Here is a 15,689-nt window from a genome sequence, read left to right on the forward strand (position 1 = left end):
GTTGGCTCATTCATATCCCCTGTATCTATTCCCTAGGTTGTTGCTGTAAATGAGAATGTGTTCTCAGTCAACTTACCTTGTAAAATAAAAACATTGATGGGGAAGAAAATGTATACAGTTACACATCGCAATATAATGTTTGACAATGTTATTTAAAATGAAATAAAAAATTCACCTTTATTTAACCAGGTAGGCCGGTTGAGAACAAGTTCTCATTTACAACTGCGACCTGGCCAAGATAAAGCAAAGCAGTGCGACAAAAACAACACAGAGCTACACATGGGATAAACAAACGTACAGTCAATAACACAATACAGTTATATCGATCTGTAATCATCCTATAGCTTGTTCTCCAATTTCTTTTTAAAAATAGTGAGCCGACATGTTTTTAGCACTTTTCTTTCCGTGACTGATCAAAAGTAATTTTCTCCTGCTCTCTCATCTCTCTCTGCAGCAGGCCTATAGTGAGCGTTTGGAACATCAAATTGCAATTCTAAATGTATTGATTCGCAATACATTTAGAATTGTGAGAATCACAATACATATCGTATCGGCACCTAAGTATCCTGATAATATCATACCGTGTGGTCCATGTCAATTCCTAGCCCTAGTTACAATGCTGTTGTGCCCTTGAGGAAGTCACTTTCTCCACATATTGCTAAATATACAGTCCACCATACATAAAAAAATGGAAGCAATGCGTGTGCTTTTTCTATAAAAAAAAAAAACGCATTAGGGAGGTGATTGGAATCCATATCCCCTGCTCCTTTTAGAAACTCAAATAATTCAAATCCACTGAATTATCTAGGTGACATGATCAATGACCTCTTTATCCCATCCTTATTCTGCAGCTCACTGTAAAAACTCCATCGATGGAATGTGGTACTGCTTTGACGACAGCGATGTCCAAGCCATATCTGACGATGACGTCTGCAAGCAGAACGCCTACATACTGTTTTATCAAAGACGGGCCACCATCCCTTCATGGTCTGCTAACAGCTCTGTTGCAGGTAAGAATATGCATTTGTTAAAAAACAATTGAATTCACAATTCTATTGATTGCAAAGTTTTACAAACAACAAGATGCAACATTGTCATAGATTGTACATGGCCCCAGACTAACTTTTTCCCTGGTGGCAACAGCCCATGATATGGTCGAACCCTCCCAAAAATATGGCGTCACGCAATAGAAAACATTTGTAAGCATCCTCAATTCAGTCTCATGTAGCAAGCTTTGCATTTGTTTTTGTTTTACATTGGATAAAAGTAAAGACTTCGAGCTAGAAAATGGTAAATCAGACACTGCAGTTGAGGAACAATGGGAGAGTAAATTCTGCTTTGAAAATTGATAAACTTGTAACCTCACTTTTGAGAAAATGGCCCTTGAATGTTTTGGTACACCTACCGGAGAGCTTTTCTTTCTCTACAACCATTCAGGATCGTTCACACCCTCTTAAGGCTTAGCCCCTCCCATCTCTTTAAGGATTCACATGTGAGGCCATGTGCTAAACACACGCTATATCAAATTATATCTACGTTTATTTGTCACATGCACAGGATACAGAAGGTGTTAACGGTACACTGACATGGTTGCTTGTATAGTAGCAATATCAAAAACAGAAAGTGTCCAAATAAAAATATTGTTTAAATATTTTATAATTATTAGATGCTTACCAGACACACTTGTCTAAATTCATGGGTCATGTGAAGGAAATGCTATAACCACCCACCAGCCACATCTAGCAAAGTGGATGCGTCTCTATTGTTGAGACATGTACACACGTTCATGTAATCATCTGTCAAAGTGGAGTCTATTGTTTAGACATTTAGCTAGCTAGTTAAACAATGAACTGGCATAATCACAACTCATACTACTACCAATACAAACATTGTCAGCTGTAGTATGAATCTGCAGGAAGCTAAAGCTAACAAACTAGGTTCAATGTTAGCTAGCAGTGCAAATGGATTTCTGATTCGAATAATATTACTACACAGACGTTAGCTAGCGAGCCCGCAAGCTAACATTCGCTAGCTAACTAACAGTATGCTTTAACTTGCAATAAAAATGACTTTCTGACCAAATTAGAGACTTATATCTCAAAATGTAGCTAGACTCTTACCCGTATACTTGGATGAATGCTTCACGGCAGACTGGAACCATTTAACTCCATTTTGTTTTTAGCTACATCTTGTTTGGACAGCATTGTGTCAAGTCACTCCGGTTCACACTGACCGTGGCGTATGCCGAAAGTAGCCCATCACTTTTTACAACTGCTAAATTCAGGGCATCAATGTTGTTGAGAAAAGTTGCAAAACTTTTGTAGTTCTGGCTAACGTTATATCTTTCAAAAACGGCACTGTAGAAAGGACTATCCACACATACTGAACAGCTCACATTATAGACAGAAGCATGCTACGTGGCAGACCAATCCGAACTCATCTCCCGGCATGTCCAGCCCATCCATTATCTCAGCCAATCATGGCTAGTGGGAAGGTTGCTGACTTTTTCCGTGGCTAGACCAACTAGGCTCATAATTTAACATTTTTTTCACATTTATGGATGGAATACACTTTTGTTATTAAGGAACATGAAATTCACATGTTCCATTCCAGTAAGCGTTTCTGCCAAAAACACTTTTTGATACAAAATACATGTTTACGTTCCAATGCCTCTCCTGTGAAGTAGTGATGTGTGACATGCACCTAGTTTCCTGAAACGATTCACATATGGTAATTCACAGTGCTTTATTAAGAAGTGTAATACACTACTGAAAAACGCGCACAGCCAAGTCAGTGTCGTAAAATGAGACTAAATGGTCGCAGTCTGGAGCCCTGTAGTAGAATATCTGTCTCATTTGGTTTTCGTCCAACATCCAATCTCGCTGTAGAATGTTTTTATTTTTGTTGTTGTTGTGTGATTTGGATTAATCCCCTCTACCACACGGAACCCCACTAATCTACTGACGGAACGCAAGAGGTGGCTAACAACAGACCTCCATCCTATGCTAGCTTGCTACCGATGCCCTGGCTAGCTGTCTAAATCACCAACCAACCTCTCCACTCACCGGACCCTTTTGATCACTCGACTAAGCATGCCTCTCCTTAATGTCAATATGTCTTGTCCATTGCTGTTCTGGTTAGTGTTTATTGGCTTATTTCACTGTAGAGCCTCAAGTCCTGCTCACTATACCTTATCCAACCTATTAGTTCCACCACCCACACATGCAGTGACATCTCCTGGTTTCAACGATGTTTCTAGAGACAATATCTCTCTCTTCATCACTCAATACCTAGGTTTACCTCCACTGTATTCACAACCTACCATACATTTGTCTGTACATTATACCTTGATGCTATTTTATCGCCCCCAGAAACCTCCTTTTACTCTATGTTCCAGACGTTCTAGACGACAAATTCTCATAGCCGTACCCTTATTCTACTCCTCCTATGTTCCTCTGGCGATGTAGAGGTGAATCCAGGCCCTGCAGTGCCTAGCTCCACTCCTATTCCCCAGGCGCTCTCTTTTGACGACTTCTGTAACCGTAATAGCCTTGGTTTCATGCATGTTAACATTAGAAGCCTCCTCCCTAAGTTTGTTCCATTCACTGCTTTAGCACACTCTGCTAACCCGGATGTTCTAGCTGTGTCTGAATCCTGGCTTAGGAAGACCACCAAAAATTCAGACATTTTAATTCCAAACTACAACATTTTCAGACAAGATAGAACTGCCAAAGGGGGCGGTGTTGCAATCTACTGCAAAGATAGCCTGCAGAGTTCTGTCCTACTATCCAGGTCTGTACCCAAACAATTTGAACTTCTACTTTTAAAAATCCACCTCTCTAAAAACAAGTCTCTCACCGTTGCCGCCTGCTATAGACCACCCTCTGCCCCCAGCTGTGCTCTGGACACCATATGTGAACTGATTGCCCCCCATCTATCTTCAGAGTTCGTGCTGCTAGGCGACCTAAACTGGAACATGCTTAACACCCCAGCCATCCTACAATCTAAACTTGATGCCCTCAATCTCACACAAATTATCAATGAACCTACCAGGTACCTCCCCAAAGCCTTAAACACGGGCACCCTCATAGATATCATCCTAACCAACTTGCCCTCTAAATACACCTCTGCTGTCTTCAACCAGCGATCACTGCCTCATTGCCTGCATCCGTAATGGGTCAGCGGTCAAACGACCTCCACTCATCACTGTAAAACGCTCCCTGAAACACTTCTGCGAGCAGGCCTTTCTAATCGACCTGGCCGGGGTATCGTGGAAGGATATTGATCTCATCCCGTCAGTAGAGGATGCCTGGATATTTTTTTTAAATGCCTTCCTAACCATCTTAAATAAACATGCCCCATTTAAGAAATTTAGAACCAGGAACAGATATAGCCCTTGGTTCTCCCCAGACCTGACTGCCCTTAACCAACACAAAATCATCCTATGGCGTTCTGCATTAGCATCGAACAGCCCCCGTGATATGCAGCTGTTCAGGGAAGCTAGAAACCATTATACACAGGCAGTTAAAAAGGCCAAGGCTAGCTTTTTCAAGCAGAAATTTGCTTCCTGCAACACTAACTCAAAAAAGTTCTGGGACACTGTAAAGTCCATGGAGAATAAGAACACCTCCTCCCAGCTGCCCACTGTACTGAAGATAGGAAACACTGTCACCACTGATAAATCCACCATAATTGAGAATTTCAATAAGCATTTTTCTACGGCTGGCCATGCTTTCCACCTGGCTACTCCTACCCCGGACAACAGCACTGCACCCCCAACAGCAACTCGCCCAAGCCTTCCCCATTTCTCCTTCTCCCAAATCCATTCAGCTGATGTTCTGAAAGAGCTGCAAAATCTGGACCCCTACAAATCAGCCGGGCTAGACAATCTGGACCCTTTCTTTCTAAAATTATCTGCCGAAATTGTTGCCACCCCTATTACTAGCCTGTTCAACCTCTCTTTCGTGTCGTCTGAGATTCCCAAAGATTGGAAAGCAGCTGCGGTCATCCCCCTCTTCAAAGGGGGGGACACTCTTGACCCAAACTGCTACAGACCTATATCTATCCTACCGTGCCTTTCTAAGGTCTTCGAAAGCCAAGTCAACAAACAGATTACCGACCATTTCGAATCTCACCATACCTTCTCTGCTATGCAATCTGGTTTCAGAGCTGGTCATGGGTGCACCTCAGCCACGCTCAAGGTCCTAAACGATATCTTAGCCGCCATCGATAAGAAACATTACTGTGCAGCCGTATTCATTGATCTGGCCAAGGCTTTCGACTCTGTCAATCACCATATCCTCATCGGCAGACTCGACAGCCTTGGTTTCTCAAATGATTGCCTCGCCTGGTTCACCAACTACTTCTCTGATAGAGTTCAGTGTGTCAAATCGGAGGGTCTGCTGTCCGGACCTCTGGCAGTCTCTATGGGGGTGCCACAGGGTTCAATTCTTGAACCGACTCTCTTCTCTGTATACATCAATGAGGTCGCTCTTGCTGCTGGTGAGTCCCTGATCCACCTCTACGCAGACGACACCATTCTGTATACTTCCGGCCCTTCTTTGGACACTGTGTTAACAACCCTCCAGGCAAGCTTCAATGCCATACAACTCTCCTTCCGTGGCCTCCAATTGCTCTTAAATACAAGTAAAACTAAATGCATGCTCTTCAACCGATCGCTACCTGCACCTACCCGCCTGTCCAACATCACTACTCTGGACGGCTCTGATACTTAGGTGTCTGGTTAGACTGTAAACTCTCCTTCCAGACCCATATCAAACATCTCCAATCCAAAGTTAAATCTAGAATTGGCTTCCTATTTCGCAACAAAGCATCCTTCACTCATGCTGCCAAACATACCCTTGTAAAACTGACCATCCTACCAATCCTCGACTTTGGCGATGTCATTTACAAAATAGCCTCCAATACCCTACTCAACAAATTGGATGCAGTCTATCACAGTGCAATCTGTTTTATCACCAAAGCCCCATATACTACCCACCATTGTGACCTGTACGCTCTCGTTGGCTGGCCCTCGCTTCATACTCGTCGCCAAACCCACTGGCTCCATGTCATCTACAAGACCCTGCTAGGTAAAGTCCCCCCTTATCTCAGCTCGCTGGTCACCATAGCATCTCCCACCTGTAGCACACGCTCCAGCAGGTATATCTCTCTAGTCACCCCCAAAACCAATTCTTTCTTTGGCCGCCTCTCCTTCCAGTTCTCTGCTGCCAATGACTGGAACGAACTACAAAAATCTCTGAAACTGGAAACACTTATCTCCCTCACTAGCTTTAAGCACCAACTGTCAGAGCAGCTCACAGATTACTGCACCTGTACATAGCCCACCTATAATTTAGCCCAAACAACTACCTCTTTCCCAACTGTATTTAATTTTAATTAATTTATTTATTTTGCTCCTTTGCACCCCATTATTTTTATTTCTACTTTGCACATTCTTCCATTGCAAAACTACCATTCCAGTATTTTACTTGCTATATTGTATTTACTTTGCCATCATGGCCTTTTTTGCCTTTACCTCCCTTCTCACCTCATTTGCTCACATTGTATATAGACTTGTTTATACTGCATTATTGACTGTATGTTTGTTTTTACTCCATGTGTAACTCTGTGTCGTTTTCTGTCGAACTGCTTTGCTTTATCTTGGCCAGGTCGCAATTGTAAATGAGAACTTGTTCTCAACTTGCCTACCTGGTTAAATAAAGGTAAAATAAATAAAAAATAAAAGAATTAATGTCCTCCCTGACTGAGACACATGAGTTAAAACCATAGACATATACAGTACATAGAGGTAACTGCCTAAATAATGACGGAAACAAAGTATATTAAAAGGTGTGGGTGTGGTTCCTGAGATAATTACCCGTCCTGCTGTGTTCCGGTTGAATTGTACAGATTTACAAGTCATCGCTGAAAAATGTAGTTAATTTAATCCGATTGTCATAATTCTAGCCCGAAGTCCAGCACGCTATCGCCTGTGCCGAAATGTATTAATTGGGCCTGGGGCCATTTGTGGCTAAAACACTTTATCAATTGGAATCTTTAACATGTGGAAAGGGGGAAAAAAGTTATCATTTGTTTTTCACAAGCGTAGCGGGATGGGCTATTAGCTGAACAACAGAATGTTCAACCTTTACTAAAGAATTGTCTAATAGCCGAGCTAGGTGTGAACCCCCCCCCCCCCCTCCAACTTGAGCCCGGTGTGAACCCCTCAACTTGCAACAAATCATTTGTATCTACCTTTCCACATCTACCTACACACAGTTAATGTACTGAAAAAATATTTATATATATATTGATCATGGCTCCCGAATGGCCCCAGCGATCTGAGGCACTGCATCTCAGTGCAAGAGGCTTTACTATAGTCCCTGGTTCGAATACAGGCTCTATCACATAAGGCGGTGCACAATTGGCCCAGCGTCATCCAGGTTTGGCCGGGGTAGGCCGTGATTGTAAATAAGAATATGTTCTTTCCTGTCTTGCTTAGTTAAATAAAGGTTCAATTTAAAAAACAACTGGCGGCAACCGCAGCGTAATCAATAGGAGGTGAACAGTGTCTGATGCTGAAAATATAGCTAACTTGTTATGCAAGTGTTGCACACCAACAGATTGATGTGCACCAGTCGAGCAATTCATTTCAACAATAATTTATTTTAATTTGACTTTACAAACAACAAGAGGGCTTTATTGGAGTCTATTTCTTTGTAGCCGAGACCTATATAAAATAATCCTGCTGTGTTCCGGCCGAATTGGACAGATTTACAAGTTATCGCTGAAAACTGTAGTTCATTTAATCTGATTGTCATAAGGTTCCATGACTTTGTCCACATGGCATCTGAACACACAAAATACATTCGGATGATTTTCATTACATTTTGGGTGTTTTTATTTAACTTTTGTACACCTGTGGTGTTCCCGGTCAAAAATGACCGGTCATTAGAAATTAATGGGTGAGACTACAATTAGTGTATAAGTTCAGGCACATGCCCAATCATCAGATGGACACACTTCCTCTCCCAGATGAAACACACATGCATGTGTGTTTGAGCACATACACACACCTCACTCCCCTTCTTGGCTTCCATGGCAACCCCCACAGGAACCTTTCCCTAATAGAATCACCCTCTTAAGGTGAATCTTTCCCCCACGGGAACCATTTCCTTGTTTCAATAGTATGTAGAACTTTTTTCAAAGCTCTGGTATATTAAAGCTGTTTTGAGGCCTTGCTCACAATTCATTCTGTGGCAGCACAATGACCAAACGATACACTGTATGTGAAGCTCTTGATCATATCTTTCATCATGACACTGGTGAGGAGGAGAGAGTCCTTGATAAACTGACACAAAGTAGTCTGATAAATAGCACAATATGTTTTATCTGAGTATTTGTTATAGTCAAAATAATCCATACATTATGCTTTTTTAAAATCTCAAAAACGAGTTGTATGAGCTCAGGTCAATGAGTCCTACAGGCCATAAATAGCTAATAGAAGTTCAAAACTTGTAATGTTCTCAATAACTTAAGTTAATAAAAAGATCTAACACAACATTAGGTGATAATATATGTATTTATAATCAGCTATAATTGGGTGGTCACTTTGGACGGGGAACACAGAATTAATTAACATGAAACAAACACAACAGGAGGGTTAAACAATTAATACATCCCAACATGCTTAGGGTCATGTATAAAATGTCCAGTTGCCCATTATTTTGGCTACCATGGCTAGAAGAAGAGAGCTCAGTGACTTTGCAAGAGAGGACTCAAAGGAGCATAGGAGGTTTAAAATGTGTGTATGTCACCAGATCTCAACCCAATTGAACACTCATGGGAGATTCTGGAGCGGTGCCATGAGACAGCATTCTCCACCACTGTCAATAAAACGCCAAATGATTGAAATCCTTGTGGAAGAATGGTATCGCATCCCTCCAATAGAGTTCCAGATACTTGTAGAATCTATGCCAAGGTGCATTGGAGCTGTTCTGGAAGCTCGTAGTGGCCCAACGCCTATTAAGAAACTTGCATAGTGTTTCCTTTATTTTGGCAGTTACCTGTATGTGCATATATGATTTGTATAGTGTATATTAGGACTGACTGATATGGGAAACACTATCCTATGATATGGGAAAGTATTTTGAAACAAATACTGCGATTGTGATCTGACTTGCGATGAAGGTCAAAAGATTGAAAGCATAGAAACAGAATGACTTATATTAAGAAAGCAAAGTGGAAATCAGCATTGTCCTTGTTTGGAACAATCTGTTAGCTGCATTTGACCTAACAGAAAAGCATGCAAGCTTTATAGCGAATCTAACACCGACGAGGAGGCACTGCCATGCTTGAGTGGCAGGGGGTAGGGCTTTGTGCATGGGGAGTAGCAGCGAGAGGAAAGAGTAAGACATGACAAACGGAATAAATTATAAAAACTGACGTTACATGCGGCTGATTGGCATTTCAAAATATTGGATACGATACGGATCTCTTGCAATATGGATATTGTGCATGTCAATATTGCGATTTCGATGTGAATTTGATTAACTGTGCAGCCCTAGTGTGTATATATGCAGATAAAAATATATGCCCTTTGTTGGCTCCTCCAGGTTCAACCAGCTCGTCTCTGTGTGAACACTGGATCAGCAGGCTGATGGGGAGTCGTCCTCCCAGCCAGGCCTCTTCCGGCTCATCCAGACGCACGTCGCTGGTTTCCCTCTCTGAGTCGACTGAGTTCGCTGGAGAACGCAGCGAAGACGACGGTGAGAGAGAGCCACTCATCCATATTTGTCAAGATGTTACATTTCTGTGATGCCAAATATGTTTGCACGAACACAGTAACATTTATACAAAACACAGTACATTAAGAAAGTATTCAGACGCGTTGACTTTTTTCTCATTTTGTTACATTACAGTCTTATTCCCCATAATGACAGAGCAAAAACAGGGTTTTATATGTATGTATAATTTATATATACATACATATACATATCACATTTACATAAGTATTCAGACAAAGCTTTAGGCAGCGATTACAGCCTCGAGTCTTCTTGGGTTTGACACTATAAGCTTGGCACACCTGTATTTGGAGAGTTTCTCTCATTCTTCTCTACAGATCCTCTCAAGCTCTGTCAGTTTGGATGGAGTGTCACTGAACAGCTATTGGCAGGTATCTCCAGAGATGTTCGAAGAGGTTGAAGTCCGGGTTCTGGCTGGGCCACTCAAGGACATTGAGACTTGCCCCAAAGCCACTCCTGCGTTGTCTTGGCTGTGTGCTTAGGGTTGTTGTCCTGTTGGAAGGTGAACCGTTGCCCCAGTCTGAGGTCCTGAACATTCGGAGCAGGTTTTCATCAAGGATCTCTCAGTACTTTTCTCCATTCATCTTTCCCTCGATCCTGACGAGTCTCCCAGTCCCTGCCGCTGAAAAACATCCCCACAGCATGAAGCTGCCACCACCATGCTTCATCGTAGGGATGGTGCCAGGTTTCCTCCAGACGTGAGGCTTGGCATTCAGGCAAAAGCGTTCAACCTTGGTTTAATCAGACCGGAGAATCTTGTTTCTCATGGTCTGAGAGTCTTTGGCTGCCTTTTGGCAAACTTCAAGCGGGCCTTTTACTGACGAGTAGCTTCTGTCTGGCCACTCTACCATAAAGGCCTGATTGGTGGAGTGCTGCAGAGATGGTTGTCCTTCTGGAAGATTCTCTCATCTCTATCAGAGTGACCACTTGGTTCTTGGTCACCTCCCTGACCAAGGCTCTTCTTCCCCGATTAATCAGTTTGGCCAGACGGCCATCTCTAGGAAGAATCTTGGTGGTTCCAAACTTCTTCCATTTAAGAATGATGCAGGCAACTGTGTTCTTGGGGACCTTCAATGCTGCAGACATTTTTTGGTACCCTTCCCCAGATCTGTGCCTCGACACAATCCTATATCGGAGCTCTACGGACAATTCCTTCGACCTCATGGCTTGGTTTTTGCTCTGACATGCACTGTCAACTGTGTGACCTTATATAGACAGGTGCGTTCCTTTCCAATCATGTTCAATAAATTGAATTTACCACGTGGACTCCAATCAAGTTGGATGATCAATGAAACAGGATGCACCTGAGCTCAATTTAGATTATCATTGCAAAGGGTCTGAATACTAACGTAAATAAGGTATTCATTATTTTATTTATTTATACATTTGCAAAAAAAATCCCAAACCTGTTTTTGCTTGGTAATTATGGAGTACCGTGTGTTGATTGATGAATAAAACAATTAATTTAATCAATTTTAGAATAAGGATGTAACAAATCAAAATGTGGAAAAGGTCAAGGGGTCTGAATACTTTCTGAATGCACTGTTTATACAGTAACTTAATTTCAGTCATTTTGTATAGCAGAATAAAAAATAAAAAACTTTATTATAATTCTTTAATATCAGCCTTTTCTAGCTTAAAACCTGCTGATAGAGGTGATGAACATGCAGGTTCTGAGTCCACTCAGTCTAGTACCAGCACTTTAGTTTTATCTCTCTTTCCTCTTCTGTCGAGGAGGCTTCTCCACCCGCCCGGTGATGCGGAGCATCCAGAGACAGACCTTCTCTTTGCGCTCCAACATGGCCAGCCCTCTGGCCGTCAGTGAGAACAGCTCCAAGCCTTCCTGGTCCCCCTCAGCCAAGCTCCATCTGCGTTCCAACTCGCCCTCGCACTTCTCCCTGGAGTCTCACTCCTCCTCGCCCACCCTGGAGAGGATAGGCGAGGCAGCTGATGACAAGGTCTCCACCTCCTGCTTCAGCGGCTCTACGAAACCTGAGGTAAAGGTCGGAGGTAAGACACCCCTGGTGGTGGTGGAGGGTAATGCAGGGGCTAAAAGGCTCCTGGAGCAGGTGCTCTCCAAGCCTGTTCCCCAGGCTGAGCTGAGGAATTCCAGCCTGGCAGGAGGTAACAATAATGTGGCCACGATCGTGGAGCCAGGCAACCCGGGTCGAGGAACGGTCACTAAGGAGCCCAAACAACGAGGAGTGGGGGGAGGGGAGGGCGCTGGGGCCAGAACTGTTGAAACCCGAGAAGAGCCCCAAGAAGCGCCCCTCCACCCCCTCGCCTAAATCTTTACATATTTCAAAGCACTCTCACTAGACTTTTTAAAACCCCTTTATATATAGGCTACTTTTGGGTAATGGTCAGCCTAAAAAGACACACCTATACAATGCTGCTAAACCAGCCTTGGGTAGGCTATGCTTGGTTTTTAATAAAATGTTTTAAAAAAATAACAAATTAAACTAAATGCGAGATTCACTGGCACAAAAGGCAGTTCTCTCCTTCCATGTTCACTGTGTGGCATGGCTGGATAGGCTGTGCTTCCTCTCTCAAAATGCATCCCATTATCAACTGCGTTACCGTTAAGACCTGCTTTTTGTGGGTCTTAACTTCCCCTTAGCGCTGCATGAAATTGACACTTTTCCACCTCATCGCAAACGAGCTGATGTTAGACAGGTAAACCTTGCGTTAGGGTTGGAAAATGACAGTCTGCCAGTTTTTACATGATGAAATTGCAAAACTAACGTGCGTTTGACACTTGTCTAGCGCCAGCCGAAAATAGAGCCTTATATGCGTCCAGGATTAGAAGTGTGTGTGTATACCTGCCAATAGCATTAAAGGGACCCATTAGAAATATACAAGAAATTAAGTGACATCGCCCAGTGATTTTGGAAGGTAGGGACTGTGATTCTCCGCTCTCCCTCTGGTTGTACTGATTTTGGAAGAGTAGTGACAGCATAGCGTGACGACATAGCCCCCAGATTGTCCTAACAACCCCTCTCACCTCATCTCCGGCTGGTGACCACTGTCACTGTGGATGGTCAAGGCCTTTACGGGGGACCACATTCAGACTGCCAAACATCTCTAAACATTCCTATAGACGAACACAGGGTCGATGTGAAAAGCTACACATCAAAGACATGAATAAAGACAATACATGGGGACGTCTTTATATGAGCACCATAAATGGTGTGTTTGGATCTATCCTATCCTCTTCTGTTTCTCTGTGACATCACAGCTAATGACTGAGTAAGTCATACTGCTACTTTTAGATGTGTATATATTTCTAACTGTATTATATTATTATATTATATATATAAAGAGCTTCCTTTAATGCTTTGTTTGTACATTTTATTCAGAGTATAAGAATAGTTTAAAAAAAAATGAATGTTAGTTATTTCTCATTCACCTTCTTAAAGTAAATCAACTCACTTGCACATTAATGATTTCTGTATTGTATTCATTTGTCTCATGTTTGATTCAAAACTATTTTTAAGGGACAATCTACCCCATAGACCTCTGCAGCCAAACGTCTAATAACTACATCTAATAAATCAATTGGTATTATTGTGAAATATTACTTTGTCATCGTTTGAGAGTAGGTACAGATGGTTTTAGTGACTGTATCCCCAATTCGTTTATTTGATTAATTCATTGAAAAATACTATTTCTTACTGGGATGCCCTTTATCGATCCTTACCTTTCAATCAGCACCTCTGCAACCACACTGCCTTCTGTTGCCTTGTTCAAAATCTCCCTTTCCAAGGAATAACCGTTAAAATATATGATATATGTCATATGTGATAGATTATATTAAATTGAATCTCTGATTTCAACTATTGGAAGATGTATCTTTTTCACATTACAGTATGTTACACATAGAATACCCACTTCAACGTGAAAGCACATTAGTGAATGAAAACCCAATGAGTCATAGCACACATTTTAACATTATGGAGGGGGTTCATAGTTGTTGTATTGAGATTTCAAAGAGACGCAAAGGCATTATTGATATAGTCCAAGATATTGGTCCCAATGTAAAATATATATTGATCACATGGCTAGTTTGTTAATATGGCTCTATAATATTGAATATTCATGGGTACACGTTGATGAATTGTATATGTCAATACACTAATAATAATACAGTGCATTTGGAAAGTATTCAGACCCCTTGAATTCTTTCCACATTTTGTTACGTTACAGCCTTATTATAAAATTGATTTGTTTTTTCCCCCTCATCAATCTACACACAATACCCCATCATGACAAAGCAGAAACAGAAACATAACATGTACATAAGTATTCAGACCCTTTACTCAGTACTTTGTTAAAGCACATTTGGCAGCGATTACAGCCTCAAGTCTTCTTGGGTATGATGCTACAAGCTTGGCACACCTGTTTTTGGGGGGTTTATCCCATTTTCTGCGGATCGTCTCAAACACTTGTCAAGTTGGATTGGGAGCGTTGCTGCACAGCTATTTTTATGTCTCTCCAGAAATGTTCAATCGGGTTCAAGTCCGGGCTTTGGCTGGGCCACTCAAGGACATTCAGAGACTTGTCCCGAAGACACTCCTGCGTTGTCTTGGCTGCGTGCTGTTGGAAGGGGAACCTTCACCCTAGTCTGAGAACCTGCTCCAGAGTGCTCAGGACTTCATCAAGGATCTCTCTGTACTTTGCTCTGTTCATCTTCATCGCTGAAAAACATCCCACAGCATGATGCTGCCTCCACCCATGCTTCACCTTCTCCCCCGATTGCTCAGTTTGGCAGGGCGGCCAGCTCTAGGAAGTGTCTTGGTGGTTCCAAACTTCTTCCATTTAAGAATGTCTTCTTGGGGACCTTCAATGCTGCAGACATTGATTGGTACCCTTCTCCAGATCTGTGCCTTGACACAATCCTGTCTCGGAGCTCTACGGAAAATTCCTTCAACCCCAGGGCTTGTTTTTTGCTCTCACATGCGCTGTCAGTTGTGACCTGATATATAGTACCAGTCAAAAGTTTGGACACACCTACTCATTCAAGGGTTTTTCTTTATTTTGACTATTTTCTACATTTTAGAATAGTGAAGAAATAACACGCATGTAATCATGAAGTGACAAAGAAAGTGTTACACAAATGAAAATACATTTTACATTTGAGATTCTTCAAAGTTGCCACGGTACTGTTGCCAAATCAATGATCAGTGCCCAACAGTAGCCAAGTTCTTCTAATGCTGAATCCATAATCTGTTGTCAGATCTAAGTGAACCCCAATAACGGTACTTAAGAGGAAGAGTTGTCAACTCTTTTCTTGATGTAACACCTGAACAACCACATGCTCTCTTCGGAACATCTGTTTAGTGTGTCTAAGGTCTACTGTAGGGCTTTGCTTTCCTGGGTTATTGGCCCGTCAATTCTAGGCAGGCAATCTAATTGTATTGATCAATCTTCTGCAGGTGTCTCCTAGGGCTGACTTTAGTCCTTGATGCTACTGCTGAGTTAGGCCATTTTAAGACACTCGATGAACATAACTCCTGAAACGTTAATATGGTGGGGAATAAAGAATGCTAGTGCTGGGAGAGGCTCTTGATTAGCGCCTACGCACTTGTACCAAGATGCGTTTCACACACTGGTGAGAAAGGCATGAGATTGGAAGGAGGCTGCTTGGATGCTGGTGAATTTGTAGTTTGGGTGAAGGTTTATTTGGTCCTATGTATCCCGGAAGCCTTCTATCTTCCTATTTCTCCTCAGGCCTCTTCCTCTAGTCTAGGTCATTGATCAAGCTTAAAATGTACATTGCTGCCAACAGGATATTGTTCATAACAGTGTAGCAGTATATGATACAGCACACACATACTATATATCAAATGTTACTCTTAATGAAGTGACAGAGGGAAACTAAGA

The 15,689-nt window shown here is 42.1% G+C and overlaps 1 protein-coding gene across 1 annotated transcript in view; it reads left to right on the top strand.

Moving 5' to 3' along the window:
- LOC109869941 (ubiquitin carboxyl-terminal hydrolase 31-like) overlaps positions 1-13,001 on the top strand; it is a 69,509-nt gene extending 56,508 nt beyond the window's left edge. The window contains exons 15-17 of the mRNA XM_031804568.1: positions 852-1,010; positions 9,618-9,770; positions 11,541-13,001. Of these exons, the coding sequence (XP_031660428.1) occupies positions 852-1,010; positions 9,618-9,770; positions 11,541-12,094 (866 nt within the window). The 3' untranslated portion in view covers positions 12,095-13,001. The remainder of the gene's footprint in view (positions 1-851; positions 1,011-9,617; positions 9,771-11,540) is intronic.
- The last annotated feature ends 2,688 nt before the right edge of the window (positions 13,002-15,689 follow it).

Source organism: Oncorhynchus kisutch, linkage group LG25 (genome assembly GCF_002021735.2).
Source record: "Oncorhynchus kisutch isolate 150728-3 linkage group LG25, Okis_V2, whole genome shotgun sequence".
NCBI lineage: Eukaryota > Metazoa > Chordata > Actinopteri > Salmoniformes > Salmonidae > Oncorhynchus > Oncorhynchus kisutch.